Source organism: Callithrix jacchus, chromosome 12, assembly GCF_049354715.1.
Source record: "Callithrix jacchus isolate 240 chromosome 12, calJac240_pri, whole genome shotgun sequence".
Taxonomy (NCBI): domain Eukaryota; kingdom Metazoa; phylum Chordata; class Mammalia; order Primates; family Cebidae; genus Callithrix; species Callithrix jacchus.
In genome coordinates, this window is record NC_133513.1 from 57,772,211 (window position 1) to 57,794,465 (window position 22,255).

General features: G+C 40.3%; 1 protein-coding gene across 6 annotated transcripts in view; it reads left to right on the forward strand.

The window, feature by feature from the left end:
* The window catches only part of MICU1 (mitochondrial calcium uptake 1), a 243,149-nt gene that overhangs the window by 206,475 nt on the left and 14,419 nt on the right, over positions 1 to 22,255 (forward strand). For all 6 annotated transcript variants that reach the window (XM_078345622.1, XM_078345624.1, XM_009009751.5 and 3 more), the window contains one exon: positions 8,227 to 8,335. In XM_078345622.1, the coding sequence (XP_078201748.1) occupies positions 8,227 to 8,335 (109 nt within the window). The remainder of the gene's footprint in view (positions 1 to 8,226; positions 8,336 to 22,255) is intronic.

A 22,255-nucleotide genomic window follows, 5' to 3' on the forward strand; every position in this document is an offset into this window, starting at 1 on the left:
TCACCATGTTGGCCAGACTGGTCTCAAAAACTACAGAGCTCATGATCCACCAGCCTCAGCCTCCTAAAGTGCTGGGATTACAGGCGTGAGCCACGACACCCAAACTTCAAAGCCTTACTCTTATTCCAGAGTCCATAATCTTCTTACTAATAATCCTATTTGTTGCCACTTCTTATTCTCCATGGTTTAAATAAGCACAAGTTGGCCGGGCGCGGTGGTTCAAGCCTGTAATCCCAGCACTTTGGGAGGCCGAGGCGGGTGGATCACGAGGTCAAGAGATCGAGACCATCCTGGTCAACATGGTGAAACCCCGTCTCTACTAAAAATACAAAAAATTAGCTGGGCATGGTGGCGCATGCCTGTAATCCCAGCTACTCAGGAGGCTGAGGCAGGAGAATTGCCTGAACCCAGGAGGCGGAGGTTGCGGTGAGCCGAGATCATGCCATTGCACTCCAACCTGGGTAACAAGAGCGAAACTACATCTCAAAAAATAAAAATAAAAATAAGCACAAGTTTTTAGGGAAACAAAACCGGTGTTGTCAGGTTCCAGCCTAAGGTTCTTAGGAAGATAGCTAGAAAAGTAAGTTATGGAAGCAGATGGTGGAGGACTTTAAATCCCAGGCTAAGAAGTTTGGGGTTTATCCAGTTGACAGTAGGAAATCAAACATGTTGTAAGCAGGAGGGATGAATATATGAAGAAAGTGATGTTTCCAAAAGATTAGATACTTGTAGAAATGTAAAGTATCTAACAAATCGTATAAATTCACCTGTTGCCAGGCAGCAGTTGAAGAAAAGTCTGGGATTTGCAAAAGGAAGATGCTTTATTAGAGCAAGACAAGCATAGTAATACCTTTGAAAGGTACTCAAGAAATAGGTAACATGGGCCACATGTGGGACAGGGTTCAGAAAGAATTGCTTTGTACCTGGCATAAAAATATTAATTAAACTTGTTTTAAAACTAAGCAGGAGAGGCTAGCTGCAGTGGCTTACGCCTGTAATCCCAGCACTTTGGGAGGCCGAGGCAGGTGGATCATCTTGGATCAGAAGTTCAAGACCAGCCTGGCCAACATGGTGAAACCCCATCTCTACTAAAAATACAAAAAATTACCTGGGCATGGTGGTAGGTGCCTGTAATTCCAGCTACTTGGAAAGCTAAGGCAGGTGAATTACTTGAACCCGAGAGGAGGCAGAGGTTGCAGTGAGCCAAGATTGCACCATTGCACTTCAGCCTGGGCGACAGAGCAAGACTCTGTCTCCAAAAAAAAAAAAAAACTAAGGAAATTGAATAGAGGATGGATGACAAGATTGGTGAGAGGCATGGGATATAAGGAAGGAAGGATACATTTATTCAGTGGGCTGGAGACAGAACTTGGGCAATTAGATTGGCTCCCGGTAGATGGATTTGGTACAACTGATTAAAAGGCAGGACAGGGAATCATCCATTACGGTGTGTTTGCACTCATCATGGCCTGTCAGCACTAGATATCTCGCTTTACAGCTGACTCCAAAGGAAGCTAAATTTTCCTTTTCTCATCTGCAACTTTTTTTGAGGTATAATTTATATACCGTAAACTATCCATTTTAACTGTACAATTCAGTGATTTTTAATAAATTTACAGTTCTACAATTACCACTGCCTTCCAGTTTTAGAACATTTCCGTCACCCCAAAAAGATCCTTCCTGCTAGCTTTCAGTCAATCCTCATTTTACCCTACCCCCAGGAAACTATAAAACAGCCTTCAGTCTCTATAGACTTGCCTTTTCTGGACATTTCATATAAATACAATAATATAATAATGAGGTAGTCTTTTGTGTCTAGGTTCTTTTACTTAACACAGTATAATTTTTAAGTTTATGCAGATGCTTATATTAATCATTTTTTTCAGTTATGAGAGTTAAGAGATTAGTTTGTTATTTTCTATTGCAGAAGAGTAAATAGTATTTTATTGTTTGGATACACTAAATTTTATTTATCCATTCACCAGTGGATGGACATTTGGATTGTTTCCAGTTTGGGGTTATTGTGAATAATGCTGCTATGAACATTGCGTACAAGTCCTCCTGCAGACCTGTGTTTTCATTTTTGTTGAAGATTCCTAGGAGTGAAATAGTTGGGTTGTATGGTAAATTTAATTTTTTGAGAAATTGCTAAACTGTTTTTCTACATTTCCACATGAATGTATAAGAGTTCCAGTTTCTCCATACCCTCATCAATACCTGTTGATGTCTGTCTTCTTTATTACAGTCATTCTAATAGGTGTGTAGTGGCATATCATTGTGATTTTAATGTGCATTTTCCTAATGATGTGGAGCATTGTTTCATGTACTTATTAGCCATTCACTTGTCTTGTTTGATAAACTGTCTGTTCAAATCTTTTTTAAAAATCAGATTGTTGGTCTCCCCATATATTGAGTTATAGTAATTCTTTATGTAATTCTAGATACAAGTCCTTTTTTATTTTCATTTTTTGAGACAGAGTCTCCCTCTGTCACCCAGGCTGGAGTGCAGTGGTGCGATCTCAGCTCATTGCCGCCTCTGCCTCCCAGATTCAAGCAATTCTCCTGCCTCAGTCTCCTGAGTCATTGGGATTACAGTCCCCTGCCATCATAACTTGGCTAATTTTTGTATTTTTAGTAGAGATGGGATTTTACCGTATTGGTTGGGCTGGTCTTAAATTCCTGACCTCAGGTGATCTGCCCACTTTGGCCTCCCAAAGTGTTGGGATTACAGGCATGAGCCACTGTGCCTGACCTGGATATAATTCCCTTATCAAACATATGATTTTCAAGTATTTTCTCCTAGCTTATGATTTATTTTCTCATTATTTTGAAGCACAAAAGTTTTTAATTTTGTTGAAGTGTAACCAATCAGGTTTTTTCTCTTTTATGGCTTGTGCTTTGGGTGTCATCTAAGAACTCTTGCTTTACTCAATGTCATGAAGATTTTCTCCTGTGTGATTTTTTTTTTTTTTTTTTTTTTTTTTGAGACAGAGTTTTGCTGTTGCCCAGGCTGGAGTGCAATGGCATGATCTCAGCTCACTATAACCTCTGCCTCCTGGGTTCACGCAATTTGCAATTCTCATTCCTCAGCCTCCTGAGTAGCTGGGATTACCGGCATGTGCCACCACGCCTGGCTAATTTTTGTACTTTTAGTAGAGATAGGGTTTCTCTGTGTTGGCCAGGCTGGTCTCGAACTTCGGGGCTTAAGTGATTTGCCCACCTCGGCCTCCCAAAGGGCTGGGATTACAGGCGTGAGCCACCATACTCAGCCTCTCCTGTATTTTCTTCTAAAAGTTTTATCCACTGCTTTTTGAGACAGAGTTTTGCTCAGCTGGAGTGCAATGGCGCGATTTTGGCTCACTGCAACCTTCACCTCCTGAGTTCAGCCATTCTCCTGTCTCAGCCTCCCAAGTAGCTGGGATTACAGGTGTTCACCACCATATCTGGCTAACTTTGTATTTTTAGTAAAGACAGGATTTCACCCAGTTGGCCAGGCTGGTCTCAAACTCCTGACCTCAGATGATCCGCCCGTCTCAGTCTTCCAAAGTGCTGGGATTATAGGTGTGAGCCACCGTGCCTGGCCCTGCTTTTAGTTTTGAAAGACAATTCTATTTACTTGCTTAACAACTTCCTAATGTTAAATTCATTTTTAAACAACCTAAAGAAGTATCTCTATTGTCTACAAACTATTATTTATCTTCTTTTTAGAGTCACCTAAAGCCCAGTTTTACATAAGTCCATCTTTCCAAAGGTAGAGAGATAACCAGTTTGTTGAACAATTAGTCACAGAGTAACTTCTCTATTTCCCCCCCACAGTATGTCAAGAATATCTCTTTATTGTAAAGCCTAAGAGACAGTTCCTTTTCACAGTTATGTCTGCAGTTCAGTCATCTGCCCATAGATCACTGCATATGCTGTAGCCTTCTTGTCCAAGCAACTTAATTTGCAATAAACATACCCTTTCACTTTCCATTTTAACAGCCACAAAGCTTATGTTATAGTCTTACTGTAGCTTTTTTCTAATAGCCCTCTGGATTTTTACTATAGTAATTACCAAAAAAATAAGAATTTTGTGACTGGCATCATCTTTTCTTTAAGGAGACCTATCTAAATTTAAGCTCTATAAAAATTAAGGCCTGTGTCCAGTGCAGTTTTATTTCCCTCACTGTTCATGGCATAATGCTAAGTGGTTAGTAAGTGCTCAATAAATTTTTTATTATATCTTTGTGATAAAAGTATAGTGTTGTATATTTGGATTTAATAGTTATATAATGTGATTTGCAGCCCACTGTTTTTCTAAATCATCAAATGCATAGCCATTCAGTTTATATTGTTCTCTCTCTGTCCTCAGATAATTCTCAGCACTCTGGTCTTGAGCTGTAATATCTGATATTTCACAGTGTTTGTTAGAAACTAATAAACATTAGAAGTTGTGTGTCATCACAGTGGGACACATTTCCTCTACCATGCTCTAACCATTTTAGGAATTTTATGTTAGCCTTTTAGCCTCAAATACCCTTTCAATAACTTAGTCCCCCTAACTCTCCAACCCCTACAGGATTTTATACCTTAATAAGAAAAGTAAAAGAGTTTTAGCATGTTGTGTGTATATGTGTGTTGTGTGTGGTAAAATATACATAACAAATTTACCATTTTAACCATTTTTAAGTGTACAGTTCAGTGACATTAAGTACTTTACATTGTTGTGCCACCATCAACACCATCCATTTCCAGAACCCGTTCATCTTCCCAAACCGGAAATCCTTACCCTTAAACAATAGCTCCTCATTCTCCTTCTCCCCAGCTCCTGACAACACTATTTTTGACTACTCTCAGTACCTCATGTAAGTTCAGTCATATAGCATTATCTTTTGCCCTTTTGTGGCTAGTTTATTTCACTTGGCATAATGTCTTCAAGGCCCATCATGCTGCAGATTGTGTCTGAATCTTCCTTTTAAAGGCTAAACAAGATTCCATTGTGTGTATATGCTGTATTTTGTTTATCCACTCATCCGTCGATAGAATATTGGATTGCGTCCACCTTTATGTGTCTTTTGATGGAGAGAAAAGGAAGATTAGTATCCATCCATAAGCAATGATATTGTACAACCTGTACTTCTAATCCTTTGGGATTCTCCTCTAAATGCTGATTCTAGCCAGTGCCTACATTAAATAGCATACTGTGGCATCCATGATGAAACCTAACTCTGGATACTCTAAGGCAAAGCCAATAGAGTGACCTCAAATTAGGGGAAGAGCATATAATATAGGCCTTCCAGTCCACTACCAAAAATTATGACACTTAGTACATAGTAGGTACTCTATAAATGTTTGAATAAATGCTAAGTACAGACACACCACTGTTCATAATTGCCGAAAGTAGCCCAAAGAGAATAAACAAATTATGGTATTCACACACTGAAATACTTTATAGCAATAAAAGTAATGGACTACAGAAACACACAAAAACATGAACAAATCTTAAAGAGAGAAGCCATAGATAACAGAATGTCTACTGCATGATTCCGTTTATACTGTTCCACAACAGATAAAATGAAACAACTGTTTTTGTAAATATGCTGTTTACATATAAACATGCTATTTTTTTAAAAAGCAAGAAAATGAATTCCCTAAAAGTCAGAGTAGTGGTTTTTGTCAGTGGGGGTTGCCCAGGAGCTGGAGCTTATGATTAGGAAGGGACATGTTGTGGGGAGGGACGAAGCTTCTGGAATGCTGATGACAGTTGTTCCTTGACCCAAATGAAGGTTCTATGGGTATTCGCTTTGCAACAGTTTGATGATGAGTTTTACATTTATGCACCTTTCTACATAGTCATTGTATTCCACAATAAAGTTTTTTAAGTTCTATGATTCTAAGGAAAAAAATTATAAAAGATCATGTGACATAATTATAAAGTCTTTTTTGCTGTGTTTTGTTTTTGAGATAGCATCTAGCTCTGTCACCCAGGCTGGAGTGCTGTGGCAGAATCTCAGCTCCCTGCAACCTCTGCCTCCCAGACTCAAACGATCTTCCCACCTCAGCCTCCCAATAGCTGGGACTACAGGCACATGCCACCGCACTCAGCTAACTTTTTTTGTTTGTTTTTTGTTGTTGTTGTTGTTTTTAAAGTTTTTAGTTTATTAATAAGCTTCTTGTGAAAAATCCACAACGGCCATAGATAACATCATTGCGGCACCTTTACTCCTTCGGCTGTGATCTGATCTCCAGCTCACTTTTTGCCAGCACCAACATTGGCCTTTGCAGTCCCCCGACTTTCTTCATTCTGTTCTTGCATTCCTTTTGTTGCTTTCTTGAGGTCTTCTTCTTCTTATACAGGCCATGTCTTGCAAGTCTATGTTTGGGTTCATTTTTCTTTGCATAATCCAGGGAATTATAAATCATGCCAAAGCTAGTTGTCTTGCCACCACCAAAATGAATTCTGAATCCAAATACAAAGACGACATCCGGTGTGGTCTTGTACATTTTGGCTAGTTTTTCCCGAATTTCTGTCTTAGGCACTGTTGCCTTCCCGGGGTGAAGGACATCAATGACCATTTGTTTCCTCTGAAGTAGTTGGTTGGTCATGAACTTTCTAGTGCGGATAGTTACTGTGTCGTTCATGATGGTGGCCTATCCTTAGACAGCTGAGGAGGAAAAGGTGTATTTTTTCAGAGACGAGGTTTACCAGGTTGCCCAGGCTGATGACTGAATTCAAGTGATCCTCCTGCCTCAGCCTCCCAAAGTGGTGGGATTACAGGCATGAGTCACTGCACCCAGCCTTATACAGTCTTTTAGTTTTCAGTTTGATGAGGTAAGAAAGATACAGTTGACCCAGTTTGGAGAATACCAGGAAAGAACTGGAGATTGTATTTAGATTTCCTTATTACTGAGTTCCTGATGTGAGTTCCTGGGCTCTGTAGTTTGAGGAAATGAAAATTGTAAGAGGAGCAGCACTAAGTGGAAGCTAGTCTACATCTGCAGCCCATTAAGGACCTGATGCTTCCTTAAAAGGCATTAACATCAGTGTCTGGGACATCTAGGACATTGCCCAATGTTTTCCCTCCTTAGAAACTGCATTCATTTCCATCACAGCATGATGTGTGGGAAGCAGGGAAGAGGCAAATGGGATAAATCTTCTTCCCTATAAAGGAATTCTCAGTAGCCCCTATTTCTATAACTACTTTTTCTTGATCCGTCATAGAAAGTAGAATCAGAGATCAGCAAATCTTTGAACAGCTTTTTCAAAAAATTTCTTCATTCACAGAATTTCATCCGATTAAAGTTAGGTGGCAAATTACTTTGTGAGTAGCTTTTAAATTGAGATAATATGTTGATTTTCAGTAGCTTTGAAGGTCGAAAAAAAGAGAAAAAACAAGAAAAAAAATAAATTGAGATAATGAACAGCTTCCTTAAATAACCTGGATTTTGCTAAATACTGACACCCTTCCCCAGGATATCACCGACTTTGGTGATTGTTTAATTAGCGTAAGCCTCAGAAAGCTTAGCTGGCCTGTGAGCAGACTATTAAACTGGAAGGCCTGACTCTGATTTTACCTCTTAAGATGTATAACAGATCAAGTAGCAATAGCCCAATTAGGAAGTGTCATAATAGATAGTGTGTCTAACTGGAGCGCACAGTTAGAAATATTTTAATTAGGCCAGGGGAGGTGGTTCACAGCTGTAATCCCAGCACTTTGGGAGGCTGAGACGGGTAGATCACCTGAGGTCAGAAGTTCAAGACCAGCCTGGCCAATATGGTGAAACCCTGTTTCTACTAAAAATACAAAAATTAGCCGGCCCTGGTAGTGCACACCTGTAATCCCAGCTACTCGGGAGTCTGAGGCAGGAGAATCACTTGAACCTGGGAGGCGGAGGTTGCAGTGAGCCCATTGCACTCCATCCTGGTTGTCAAAAGTGAAACCGTCTCAAAAGAAAAAAAAAGAAATATTTTTATTAAGATACTCAGCCATCGCTGTAAGCAGCTTTGTCAGATTTTACATGTAAGAGGGAAGCAATTAGCCAGTTTGCTTTTCGCAGGGTAAAAGTCAAGAGTTTCGTTCCCCTACTGTTTATGAATTTGACATTCCTTGATTAATTTATTCAGTTTCTGTTCTAGACATGAGCATAAATTTCTGGTTTGTAGACTATTTCTGAATCACTGCCTGTCCATATTGTGCTGCTTTTTGTTACAGGTCCTGCCTTACCTTGCTGTCCTTCCTCTTTCAGGGTCTGACATTTCAGGAGGTGGAGAACTTCTTTACTTTCCTAAAGAACATTAATGATGTGGACACTGCATTGAGTTTTTACCATATGGCTGGAGCATCTCTTGATAAAGGTAATGAAACTCAAAAGTGTTTTTGAAGGTGTGAACATTGGATCTGTAATCTCTTAGGTGCCTGTCCCTCCTTAACAGTAAAACGTAAGTTTTTCTTGGTATGTGTTTTGATTTGTTGACATTGTATGAGCCTAACATTTCACCCTGAGATGCCAAGCTCAGTGCATATATTTTCTTGTGCTAAGGCCGTAGTCTGCGCAGGTGCCCATCTTTAAATGACTAACCTTGAAAATAAGCATCTAAGCTGAGGAACAGGGCATGAAACTGCAGAACTTCCCCCATCCGAGCCAGAGTCATTACATATACAATGTGAAGCTAAAGTCACTGTACAATTTAAGTTATATCTTTGATGAGAAGGAATGCTTTAGTTTATTTCTTTTATTAAGATTATTTTTTAAGATAATATGACTGGCCAGGCGCGGTGGCTCAAACCTGTAATCCCAGCACTTTGGGAGGCCGAGGCGGGTGGATCACGAGGTCAAGGGATGGAGACCATCCTGGTCAACATGGTGAAACCCCGTCTCTACTAAAAATACAAAAAATTAGCTGGGCATGGTGGCGTGTGCCTGTAATCCCAGCTACTTGGGAGACTGAGGCAGGAGAATTGCCTGAACCCGGGAGGCGGAGGTTGCGGTGAGCCGAGATCGTGCCATTGCACTCCAGCCTGGGTAACAAGAGTGAAACTCCGTCTCAAAAAAAAAAGATAATATGACTGAGAATAGCACCCCTGATCCTTTGGCATACTTCATAGACATTCAGTTACAGTTTGTACAAGCAATGTGAAAAAACAGAGGAATTGAAAGCACAGTTTTTCCCCCCAACATTTTCTTATGAAAATTTTTGAACATTCAGAACAGTTGAAATAATTATTTAAATAACATCCATATATTCAGCTCAACTGACATTTTGCTATATTTGCTTGACTGTATGACTGCATATCTTCGTCTCTCTAATCAATCTTATTTCTTGACATGGTCAAAGTAAGTTGCAAATATAAGTATACTTGACTCCCAAATACATCAGTGTGAATTTTTTTTTTTGAGATGGAGTCTTACCCTGTCCCCCAGACTGGAGTTCAATGGCACAATCTTGGCTCACTGCAACCTCTGCAGTGAGCCTCCCGGGTTCAAGCGATTCTCCTGCATCAGCCTCCCGAGTAACTTGGATTACAGGAGTGTGCCACCACACTGGGCTAATATTTTGTATCTTTAGTAGAGACGGGGTTTCACCATGTTGGCCAGGCTGGTCTCGAACTCCTGACCTCGTGATCCACCCACCTCAGCCTCCGAAAGTGCTGGGATTACAGGCGTGAGCCACTGTGCCCAGCCCAGTATGAGTATTAACTAAAATTCAAGATTCATTTAAAGTTCCTTCATGCCCCTTCACAGTTTTTGCCCCCACTCACCAAGAGGCAACCTTTGTACTGCATATTTTTCCACTATAGATTAATTTTGCTTTTTCTAGAACTTCATACAATGGAATTATACAAATGTACACTCCTTCTAAGGTTTCACTTAATGTTTTGAGATCTATCTGTTGTATGTCAGTAGTTTAATCCTTTCTTTTGATGAGTAGTAACCCTTGTATGAATATAGCCAGGCAGGTGGATCACCTGAGGTCAGGAGTTCAAGACCAGCCTGGCCAACATGGTGAAACCCCATCTCTACTAAAAATACAAAAAACTAGCCAGGCATGGTGGCACACACCTGTAATCCCAGCTACTTGGGAGGCTGAGGCAGGAGAATTGCTCGAACCCAGGAGGGAGAGGTTATAGTGAGCTGAGATCACGCCACTGTACTCCATCCTGGGAGGCAGAGGAAAGCTCTGTCTCAAAACAAAACAAAAACAAAACATAACAAAAAAATTAAAAACGCACATACTACTTTATCTACTTTTCACAATTTTGGTGTGTTGTATTTTTTACATCATCCTTTTCAAAATATTTTCTTATTTCTTAGGTACTTTCATGGACTATTTGAAAATATGTTGTTTAACTTCCAAATATGTTGGTTTTGGCTGCATGTGGTGGCTCACACCTATAATCCCAACACTTTGGTAGGCCAAGGAAGGAGGATCATTTGAGATCAGGAGTTCAAAACCAGCCTGGGCAACATAGCAAGACCTTGTCTCTACAAAAAATAAAAATTAATTCAAATTAAAATATTTTTGTTTTATTCTGGATATATTCTTGGTATTTATTTCTAATTTAGTACCATTGTGGTCAGAGGACACACTCTATAAAATTTCAATTCTTTATATTGAGACTTGTTTTATGGCCCAGTATATAGTTTGCTTTTTTTTTTTATATATGAATGTTTCATATGTATTTAAAAAGAATATGTATTCTGCAGTTTGGGGTACAGTGTTGTAAAGATGTCAATTAGGTCAAGATATTTGATAGCGTTATTTAGCTCTTTTATGTCTTTTACTTTTTAGTATCTGTTTTTCCCTTTAATGTCAGTCTCTGCTTCATGAATTTTGAGCTCTGTTTTTAGGGGCCTACATACTTAAAATTATGCCTTCATGATGAATTGGCCCTTTTTTGATCATGAAATGTTCCCCCTTTATTTTTAATAATATTCTTTATCTTTAAATCTGTTTTGTCTCATATTAATAGTTAACCTAGTTTTTTTGTACTTTGCATGGTATATATTTTTCTTTCTTTTTTTTTCTTTTTTGAGACAAAGTCTCACTCTGGAGTGAGTGCAGTGGCACAATCTTGGCTCTTGAAATCAGCCTCCAGGGTTCAAGTCATCCTCCTGCCTCAGCCTCCCTAGTAGCTGGGATTATAGGCATGTGCCACCGTACCTGGCTAATTTTCTGTATATTTAGTAGATATGGGGGTTCACTGTGTTGGTCAGGCTGGTCTCAAACTCATGATCTCAGGTGATCCGCTCACCTTGTCTTTCCAAAGTGCTGGGATTACAGGTGTGAGCCAGTGCACCTGGCTTATTTTTCTATTCCTTTTGTTCAACTTACCTGTGTCTTTAAATTGCATGTCTTCTAGGCAGCATATAGTTGAGCCTAGTAGCCATTTAGCATTTTGTATTTTAGAGGGTTCTCTAGAAATATAACTTTTCGTGGCTTACTTAGAGTTAATATTGTACCACTCCAGGTGAAATGTAAGAACCTTGCAGTCATATAGTTCCATTTACTACCGCCTCGTCCTTCATGCTGTAGTTGTCATTTACATTTCATCTGTATATATTATTGTCTCTAATATAATATTAGAGTTTTTGCTTTCAACAGTTTTTCTTTTTTAAGAAATTAAGATAAAGTCTTGTATATTTACCCACATATTTATAATTTTGAGTGCTTTTCATTTATTTTTAAATACCCAAGGGTTTTTTTCAGTAGGTTTTTCCTTCTTTTTTTCTTTTTGTTCTTTGTTTGTGTTTTAGGCGGTTTTTTAGTGTGAAGGGGTGGTTTAGAGACGGAGTTCTTGCTGTGTCACCAAGGCTAGAGTGCAGTGGTATGATCTCGAGGGCTCAAGGAATCCTCCCACCTCAGCCTCCCAAGTAGCCAGGACTAAGGCATGTGCTACCACACCCAACTAATTATTTTATTTTCTGTAGAGACAGCTCTTGCTGTATTGCACATGCTGGTCTCACACTCCTGGCCTTAGTCTCCAAAGTACTAGGATTACAGTTGTGCAGTACTGCACCCAGCTCAAGTTTTTATGTAGTATCACTTACCATCTAGCTGAATAACTTCCTTTACCATTCATTCATTCATTCATTCATTCATGAGATAGGCACCTCGGCTCAAAATGGCTCACTGCAGTTCAGCCTCAAGCTAAATCCTCCCACATCAGCCTCCTGGTTCGCTCCACAGGCTCATGCCACCATGCCTGGCTAATTTTTTTGTATTTTTTATAGACGGTTTCACCGTGTTGCCCAGGTTGGTCTTAAATTCCTGGGCTCAAGCAGTCCACCTGTCTCAACCTCCCACAGTGGCTAGGATTACAGGAATGAGTTACCACACTCAGCCAAACTTCCTTTAGCATTTCCTGTAGTGCAGATCTGCTAGCAATGAATTCTTTTAGTTTTGGTGTTATCTAAAAATGTGTTTATTTCATTGTTGATGACCATAGTGTTTGATTTTTCAGTCTTTCCAAAGCACTAAGATTTTATTAATAGTTTTATATATATAGTTACACACACACACACACACACACACACACACACACGTAATTTCTTTGGGACAAGTTTGAAGACTGCAACCCAGTAGCATAGAATCATGTTGCCCTGATTCATAGATTACAGTTGTGCAGTACTGCACCCAGCTCAAGTTTTTATGTAGTATCTAATTAGCACTCCAATTAGCAGCAGGCTCAAGTGGGGTTCTTTGTTTTGTTTATTGAGAAGGAGTCTCACTCTGTCACCCAGGCTGGAGTACAGTGGCGTGATCTCCGCTCACTGCAGCCTACACCTCCCAGGTTCAAGCAGTTCTTCTGCTTCAGACTCCCTAGTAGCTGGGACTATAGGTGCACACTGCCATGCCCAGCTAATTTTTTGTATTTTAGTACAGACAGAGTTTCACTGTGTTGCCCAGGCTGGTGTCGAACTCCGGAGCTCAGGGAGTCCACCCACCTCAGCCTCCCAAAGTGTTGAGATTACAGGCATGAGCCACTGTGCCTGGCCCTCAGGTGGGTTTTTAAAGGAAGAGCTAGTTTCTAATTTGTTTACCAAGAATTTACATTAAAATAACATAAGCTATTGATTGTGTATGCATTGTTCTTTGTATCATAGAGTCTGGGAAAATGAAACTAATGGGTAAGGCAGCTAGTCAGGAACAAAATCACTTTAAATAATTTGCCTGGCCAGGGAATGGGGAATGGGGTTGTGACTGAAGTCTCATACTCCTGTCTCTGGGCCTGATAAATTGGGCACACCTCACCTACCTCAGGCTGTTCTGAGTATGTTTCTTTTCTCATTCCCCACTCCCCTGTTTTATCAGAAACCATCCCATGGAAGCATTGATCAATCTCAGCCAGGATGAGAGTGATAGACATTCTTCATCCCTGGCACCGAGAAGGCTCATTCCCAGATGGTCCTTTCCTACTGGGGTTTGGGGGAGATATAGACAGTCTTCCTTATTCAACACTTTTTATCGGATTCCTTAAGATCTTCTAGTACAAGATCATGGTTCTCATATATGGGATCTAAATAAAGTTGAACTCATAGAAAGTAGAATGATGGTTCCCAGGAACTACAGGAGTGGGGGAAATTGGGAGTTATTTTGTTCAAAGGGTGCAAAGCTTGAGTTATGCAGGATGAAATAGTTAGAGAGCTAGTTTATACTATAGTGACTATAATTAGTAATCCTACTGTACACTTGAAATTTGCTAAGAGAGTAGATCTTAAGTGTTCCTTGCTACTTATATATACAAAAAGGTAACTATGTGAAGTGATGGAAATGTTTTGTTGTTGTTTTTTGAGACAGGGTCTTGCTCTATTATCCAGGCTGGAGTGCAGTGGTGCGATCTCAGCTCACTGCAACCTTTGCCTTCCAGGTTTAAACAACTGTCCTGCCTCAGTTTCCTGAGTAGCTGGGACTATAGGCGTGTGCCCCCACCCTGGCTAATTTTTTTATTTATAGTAGAGATGGGGTTTTGCCATGTTGGCCAGGCTGGTCTTTAACTCCTGACCTTGGGTGATCCACCTGCTTTGGTCTCCCAAAGTTCTGGGATTACAGGTGCAAGCCACCGTGCCCAACATTTTCTTAAATATTTTTGATCTGCAGTTGGTTGAATCCATGGGCGTGGAACCCACACATATGAAGGACCAACTGGACTCACTTCATAGGGTTGTGAGATTAAATCTATATAAAGCACTTAACTTTGTGCCTGTCATGTGGTGAACAAATAGTAAATGTCAGCTGTTTCTGTTAGGAAGTTGATGATTTTAAAAAATTTAGTGTTGCTCAAATATTTATTCAGCCAAAAGCACAGGTACTGTGCTGGGTACAGGGTTCCACCCTCAAGAAGCTCAGAGTCTAATGGGGGAGAAAGATAAGTGTAGAAGCAGTTCCAGTTGGGTGTGAAAAGTGCTAATTAGACACAGAGGATCTAGGAGCTTAAAAGTGGGGGCCCTAATTCATACCAGTGGTCGGGAAAGAGTGAGGCCAGGGTAGAGACAGGAGTACTTTTTGTCTGGCTTCTGCTGTGAGTCTCAGCTGTCTTTATTTTTTCCCCAAAAGGTTAGAACCTTCAGAAATTGGCACCTTTTAGGCCCTGGCACTGACTCTTCCTTGGCTATTTTAGAGCTTACAAACCAGTCTTTAGGCATAATTTAGCACAGAATTTCCCAAACAGCATTGTGAAGAACACTGTATACTGTAATATGTTGATAGATCTGTGGATTTAAAAGAAAAAAAAAAGTATTACATGGTTCATAAGTTTGGAAAATTCCAGAGTTATATAGAATTTCTTCCTGGAGCACTCCTGCCAACTTTCTAATATGCAAATGTGCATTATTAATCATCTCTGAAAGAGGGATATGGTTCCCAAATTTTACTCCAGACTATCTTTTAACAACTTACAGTTAATGTTCCTCAGAATAATTTGAAAGATCAGGCAAGTGGCCACTGCAGATTTACCATATTAGAACACAGTCCAGTTCCTCCAGAGTAAAAAATGTCACATTTCTTTTTTTTTCTTTTTCATTTTTTCTGTTTGCCCCTCCTATTATTTGAAAAAAAAAAACATTAAATTTCATTGAGGCTATTTCTTTTTTTTTTTTTTTTTTGAGACGGAGTTTTGCTCTTGTTACCCAGGCTGGAGTGCAATGGCGCAATCTCGGCTCACCGCAACCTCTGCCCCCTGGGTTCAGGCAATTCTCCTGCCTCAGCCTCCTGAGTAGCTGGGATTACAGGCACGCACCACCGTGCCCAGCTAACTTTTTGTAATTTTTAGTAGAGACGGGGTTTCACCATGTTGACCAGGATGGTCTCGATCTGTTGACCTTGTGATTCACCCGCCTCGGCCTCCCAAAGTGCTGGGATTACAGGCGTGAGCCACCGCGCCCGGCCTGAGGCTATTTCTTTAGTTCTGCATGGCTCATGCTGAGAATATCAACCATCAGGTAATAATGAAGTGTTCTCCAAGAGTTCTGACCATTTGAAGAAAGAACCTTTCTCCATGAAATAGTGTGTGTCTCCACTGTCTCTCTGTTTGGCACTTAAGAAGAGCTGGTTGTACTACTCATTCATACAAATACTGGGCATAAAATTAGATCTATGGCTCCTCAGTGGCTGTCTGATTGATTTAAATAGCCTGCCGAAGAAGGTAATGAAAAATTGAATATGACTCCTTTCCCAGTGGCTTCCTATGCTGAAAAAGTTAGAAATTCTTTGAGCTGGAGCTCTAGAATGAGCTTCAGCCTGTATAACTCAGAATATTTCCATTTCTGCCAGGACAATAAAAGGTTTCCACGTACAGGAAAGTGCCACTGTAAAGCACCTGAGGAGAGTACAGATGCAGTCAACCTGTGAGTCCAGTTACGTCCTCGGCATACTTTGAAGTATAAAACCAGAAAATAATCACACAAATATAGTCCATGGTCTTTACCAATCATGCCCCTACACAATTCTACTTAGGTTGAAAATTGTAATTTATGACATAGTTGGCCTTGATTCTTTGTAGTTATTCTATATGTGCAGTTTACCTTATTATCTCACAAACCAAATGAATAAATAATAAAATCTGTGGCATAACTCCCACAGGTGTTTTCTGCACCCCCAAGTATTTTTTCTGAAGTTTTAGTCACATCATCAAATGGTCTCAGTTTCTTTTGTCTCTGGAGGGACAAGGATGGCATGGATGACCTCTGAGAACCTTTGTGGCTTTCCATTTCTTTGAGTCTAATACTTTGAATGAGTAAGGGAGCCTCAGTCTTTTATCACTTAGCTCTGACTGGGTTGCTGGGGGAGTCAGAAATTACTGATGAAATAAGCAATTTCTAGCACACAACAAACTTATATTCTGAGCAACTGTCTGACAGGCAAGCTGCCACCCTCTCCTGAACCCTAAGAATGTGGTAGCACTGTCCTATCAAGGACTGTGGGGCCATCACACATCTGGAGCACTAATAGCAACTCTCCTTTCATAGTAGTTTCTCTGTGCCAGGCACAATGCTAAGTGCTCTATGTGTGTTATCGCTTTTAATCTTTAAAACCTGAATTATCCTCATTCATCTTCATTTTATGGATGAGGAAAATATCAAATGAAGCCACTCGATCGTGGTTACCCAGCTAAGCAGTGGTAGAGCCAGGATTCACACTCGGGTCTCTCTAATTCCAAGTCTTTGTTCTTTCCACACCATCATGTTGCTTCTCAGGATACTCCACAATTCTGTTAGAGTCTGAAAATCTTTGCTGAAGCACCATCCAGGGGGGCACTGTGGCTTCACCATTTCAAACGATGCTTCACTGTAGCATTGGGAAGACAGACTTTGGGCTATTTTTTCCTAGTTGCTTTAGGCTAAGAGTTGACCATTCTCAGGGTGAGAATAACGTCCTTTTGGTAAACTATGATGTTTTGGAGATAGTGCTCTTCTGTTGAATTTGAAATGTGACATTCTTTTCCCCTGCAGTTGTCTGTTCTGTTCAGGTGTAGGTTCTACAGCTCAGACACACTCTGACATCCATAGTCCTTACATGACAGTAACAGACTCTTGGAGTTGTCTAATCTAGCTTCTTGTCCTCCATAGGAATGCCTTAGGAGACACATCTGTGATCTTTACCTTTGGAACCATATTACTTTAACATCAAAATACAGGATATAGATACACCTTCTAATGACCAAGATGTTCCTCACCACCTCCGCTCATTGGTATACCAGTGCTCTGTCGCACTTTTAGATGCTGTTCTAACATCTAGCATTCATTGAGAGTGAACTCCGTGTAAGAAATTGTGCTGAACATAAATTTTGGTTTTAAGTTCAAACCTGAGTCTGAGTCCCTGTTATTCACTAGTTTTGTGACCTTGAACAAATTCCTTAAGTTCTTAAAACCTCAGTTTTGAGATCTGTACAATGGTGATAGTAGAATACTTGTTTCAGGGTTATTGTGAAAATAAAAAGAGAGAATACTATGTTAATATACTAGGTTGACACTAAAACTATACCAAGCTGCCTGTTCTGGTTTTCAGCCCATATGTATTGGCTTTCTTCTGCCTGTTTATCTTATTGGGGGCTGGAAACAACCTATTCCAACATGACAACATCATAAAAAGTTATTATTTTTAAATCACCCTTTTAAAAAAGCACCAGATAAGGCTTACTCTTTGTTCTCTGAGGAAGTGGAATCTACTGCTTTTTATTAGTCACTTTTGACATTTTTATTAGCTTAAAAGTTCTAAGTTGTTTAGCTTCTGCCAAGTTTCATCATTCATCCAAAAATTCTTGGTGTCACTACCTACAGAAGCCTTTATTATTTAAGTAAGTTCTCTAGGAATATGTAACCCAAGTAAGTTCTCTAGGAATATGTAACCCCTCTTGATATCTCTAGTGTCTTCAGCACTGGCGGGGAATTCATTAGACGGTAAACTCAAAGACTCGAACCACGTTTTCTACATCTTTGTGTCCTATTGAGAGCCTAGAACAATTCTTTATATAAACAGGTGTTCATTCATGTTGTGTAAATGAATTAATTATAGACCTTGCCAGATCCTGCAAAGGATGTTGAAATACTCTAGTAAGAGTGTGGTGTGAGGGAAGAGTGTTAGGACTGTAGCACCTTCCCATGTCATTAATTTCCTTTGACTCCTTGAGCAGGTCACTTCTCTGACCCTCAGGTTGGAGTTTCAGATATCTCTAAGGGTTCATATAGATTTGAAATTTTATGATTATAACAAAATCACCTTTTTACTGAATTAAATAATGTTTTCAGTGGCATGTCATAGCCTAAAGTTATATCCAAATCTGTGGCCTCACAGAGACCATTAGCCCAACTTGTCTATGTGAAATCTTTGCGAAAGTAAACTGACTTATAATTGTCAGATAGATTTGAAAAGTAAGAGCAAGACTTAAATTCCCAAAAGAAGTGTGGCAGTTCTAATTTATTTTCTTGTTAGGAAATGTAAAACTTAATTAGACCTTGGCTGGTGCCATGTAAGATCTAATTTATGGAGTTTGGAATAGTATGTAAAGCAGAATGACAGTTCTGTAAAAGGCATGTAAGGAATGAGTGCAGGCCGGGCACAGTGGCGCAACCCTGTAATCACGGCACTTTGGGAGGCCAAGGTGGGTGGATCACGAGGTCAGGAGTTTGAGACCAGCCTGGCCAACATGGTTAAAACTCCATCTCTACTAAAAAACATATATAAAAATTAGCTGGGCATGGTGGTGCCCACCTATAATCCCAGCTACTCGGGAGGCTGAAACAGGAGAATTGCTTGAACCCGGGAAGCGGAGGTTGCAGTGAGCCCAGATGGTGCCACTCCACTCCTGCATGGGAAACAGAGCAAGACTCCATCTCAAAAAACAAACAAACAAAAAACCCAAAAATACAAAAATCAGCTTGGTGTGGTAGTGGGAAGCTGTAATCCAAGCTACTTGGAAGGCTGAGGTGGGAGAATCACTTGAACACAGGAGGCACAGATTATAGCAAGCCAAGATCTCGCCACTGTACTCTAGTCCAGCCTGGGAGACAGAGCAAGACTCCGTCTCAGAAAAAAAAAAGAAGACATTTCCAATCATAAATGCCTTCCCCACTGTCCCATTTCTGTGATTCAGAGTGTGGGCACACCGTAGCTGGGTTCTCTACTCAGGATCTTAACAAGGATGAAATCACAGTGTTGATGGGCGGGGGCCTTCATTTTCATCCGGAGTTCAGGGTCCTCTTCATAGTTCATTCATGCTGTTGGCAGAATTCAGGTCCTTTCAGTTGTAGGCCCAGGGTCCCCATTTTCTTGCTGGCTGTTGGCCAGTCATTGACCTCACCAGGCCCCATCACAGCATGGCACTCACTTCTTCAGAGCCAGCGACAGAATCTCTCACCTCAGTCTGCTAAGATTAATTCTTTTTTTTTTTTGAAGATGGGGTTTCACCATGTTGGTCAGGCTGGTCTTGAACTCCCAACCTCAGGTGATCTGCCCGCCTTGGCTCCAAAGTGCTTGGATTACAGGTGTGAACCACCACATCTGGCCTGATTAATTCTTATATGATGTAGTTATGGGACTGACTAGCCTATCCCCTTTCCCAAATACAGTAACCTTATCACAGAATTATCATAGTCACAGGTTCTGCCTTAGAATTCTGCCCACCATACCAGCCATCATTTTAGAAACCTACACCTTTGGTTTTATTCTTTGAGAGCTTCTAAAGATAAAGACATTTTAACTCATTTAAAAATTTTAGGGCAGGAAGAGAACTTAGAAATCATTTTGTTTAAACACTTTGTTTTTTGGTTTGTTTGGTTGGTTGGTTGGTTTTTTCTTTTTGAGATGGAGTCTTGCTCTGTCGGGCAGGCTGGAGTGCAGTGGCCTGATCTCAGCTCACTGCAACCTCTGCCTCCCAGGTTCAAGCGATTCTCCTATCTCAGCCTCCTGAGTAACTGGGATTACAGGCACGTGCCACCACACCCAGCTGATTTTTATATTTTTAGTAGAGACAGCGTTTCACCTTGTTGGCCAGGCTGGTCTCGAACTCCTGACCTCAGGTGATCCACCCACTTTGATCTCCCAAAGTGCTGGGATTACCAGGCCACCCTGCCTGGCCTACTTTATTGTTTTTAATGTTCATGAGGAAAATGACTTGCTGAAATCGCAGACCAGAAGTTCAGGTTCAGCAACTTTCACACCAGGGTTCTCATTGGTACCCTGGCACCTACTGCTAGAAGGACCTAGAGAATTACATTGAGGACTCAATATTTTTAAGTGATGGCAGAAATTGGGGCAAATTCACACATGGAGAAGGGCATCCCCTAAACAGCCAAGACATGGTAGGAAGGCAGGAGTGTCACAAAGACATGTAAGGAACAGATTACAAAAGGAAAAAAGCTCCTATTTTATAAATTATTTTAAAATTTGTGGGAGGCAAGCTCTTGCATTTCAGTTCATCATTAAATTTTGTAAAAAACATTTGTATGTGAAGAGGAGTGTTGGCCAGGATTCCATTCATTTAAGACAGAGTCATCAATTTTTAAAGTAAAATTATTCATGATGTAGGCAAGGAAGCTCAAATTCTGAAATAAACGTTTGCTTTATGAGGCATTTTCTCCACAGAGACCTGGTTTATTTTCCCAAATTCAAAGTCACTTAACAGTTCTAAAGATTGATTCTGGCTTATAATCACTTTGAGTATATTATGATTTAGTAAAATTAGGTAATGCCGTAAGGAGGAGGAAAGCTGCTTTAGGGATTCATGATTACCATCGCAAAGAGAAGAGACGGAGGGTAGGATAAACTGTTAAAGCATCCACATAAATAGATAGGGAAAGACAAAATCAGCCAACCATTACATCCCACTGAGAAAAAAATCAGAAAAGAATGGTTACTAGAATTACATCAATATTGGGAAAGTATAGAGAGGAGTATTTATTATAAACATTCCTTCTTTGGAGGTTTCAAGGTTTAATAACTTGAGAAGCCTGGGAAGATTTAATAAGACACTGTAGCTGAGCACAGTGGCTCATGCCTATAATCCCAGCACTTTGGGAGGCCAAGGTGGATGGAACGCTTGAGCCCAGGAGTCCACGACCAGCTTGGGCAACATGGTGAAACCCCATCTCTACAAAAAATTAAAAAAATAGCCAGGCATGGTGGTGTGAGCCTATAATCCTAGCTACTTCAGAGGCTGAGGCGGGAGGATTGTTTGAGCCCAGGATGTTGAAGCTTCAGTGAGCTGTGCCCTCACCGCTGCACTCCAGCCTGGGCAACAGAGCAACACCCTGTCTCAATTTTTAAAAAATTAATTAAAAGTTTTTTAAAAATACAAAAACTAGCCAGGGGTGGTAATGCACACCTGTAGTCCCAGTTACTAGGAAGGCTGAGGTGGGAGGATCAGGAGCCCAGAAGGCAGAGGTTGCAGTGAGCCATGATTTTGCCATAGCACTCTAGCCTGAGCAACAGAGCCAAGACCCTGTCACAAAAAAAAAAAAAAAAAAAAGACACTTGTAAATGTGACTATTCAGTCTTTAATTTCAACAAAGTGAATTTAAATAGTTGCTTTCAGTTTAGCCATCAGAGATTCAGACTATGTTATAGCTGACCCCCATAGACCACCAAGGAAATAATTTTATAAAGAGAGGGGGAAAAGGTATCTTCTTCTCAAGACTGAGGTGAGAATAAATAAGGAATTGGTTAAATAAATAAGTAAATTATCATCCATCTTGTCAGTGGAATACTATGCAGTTGTTGAAGAAAGCTGCTCATGTCCTGATCTGGGATTATTTCTAAGATATGTTGTTAAGTGAGTAAAGCCAAACAGTATTTAGTATTTCCCATCATGATTTTGTGGGAAAAAGGAAAAAGTGAAGAGTAAATATTTGATTTTATATCTATAAAATATTTCTGGGGAAACTGGTGATATTGTCTCTGAATGACTGGGTGACTAGGATACAAGGTTGGGAGAAAGATTTCACCCTTTTTGTACCATTCAGATTTTGAAACAGATGAATATTTAGCTAACCAAAAATATCTTTTTTTTTGAGACAAGGTCTTGCTCTGTTACCTAAGTTGGAATCCAGTGGTGCAGTCATGGCTCACTGCAGACTTGAACTCCTGGGCTTAAGTAATCCTTCTCTCTCAGTTTCCCAAGTAGCTAGGACTGCAGGAGTGTACCACCATGCCCAACTAATGTTTTTTAAAATTTTTTGTAGAGATGGGGTCTTCCTCTATTTTGAGACCCACACTGGTCTCAAATTCTTGACCTCCCACAGCACTAGGATTATAAACGTGAGCCACCGCACCTGTCCTAAT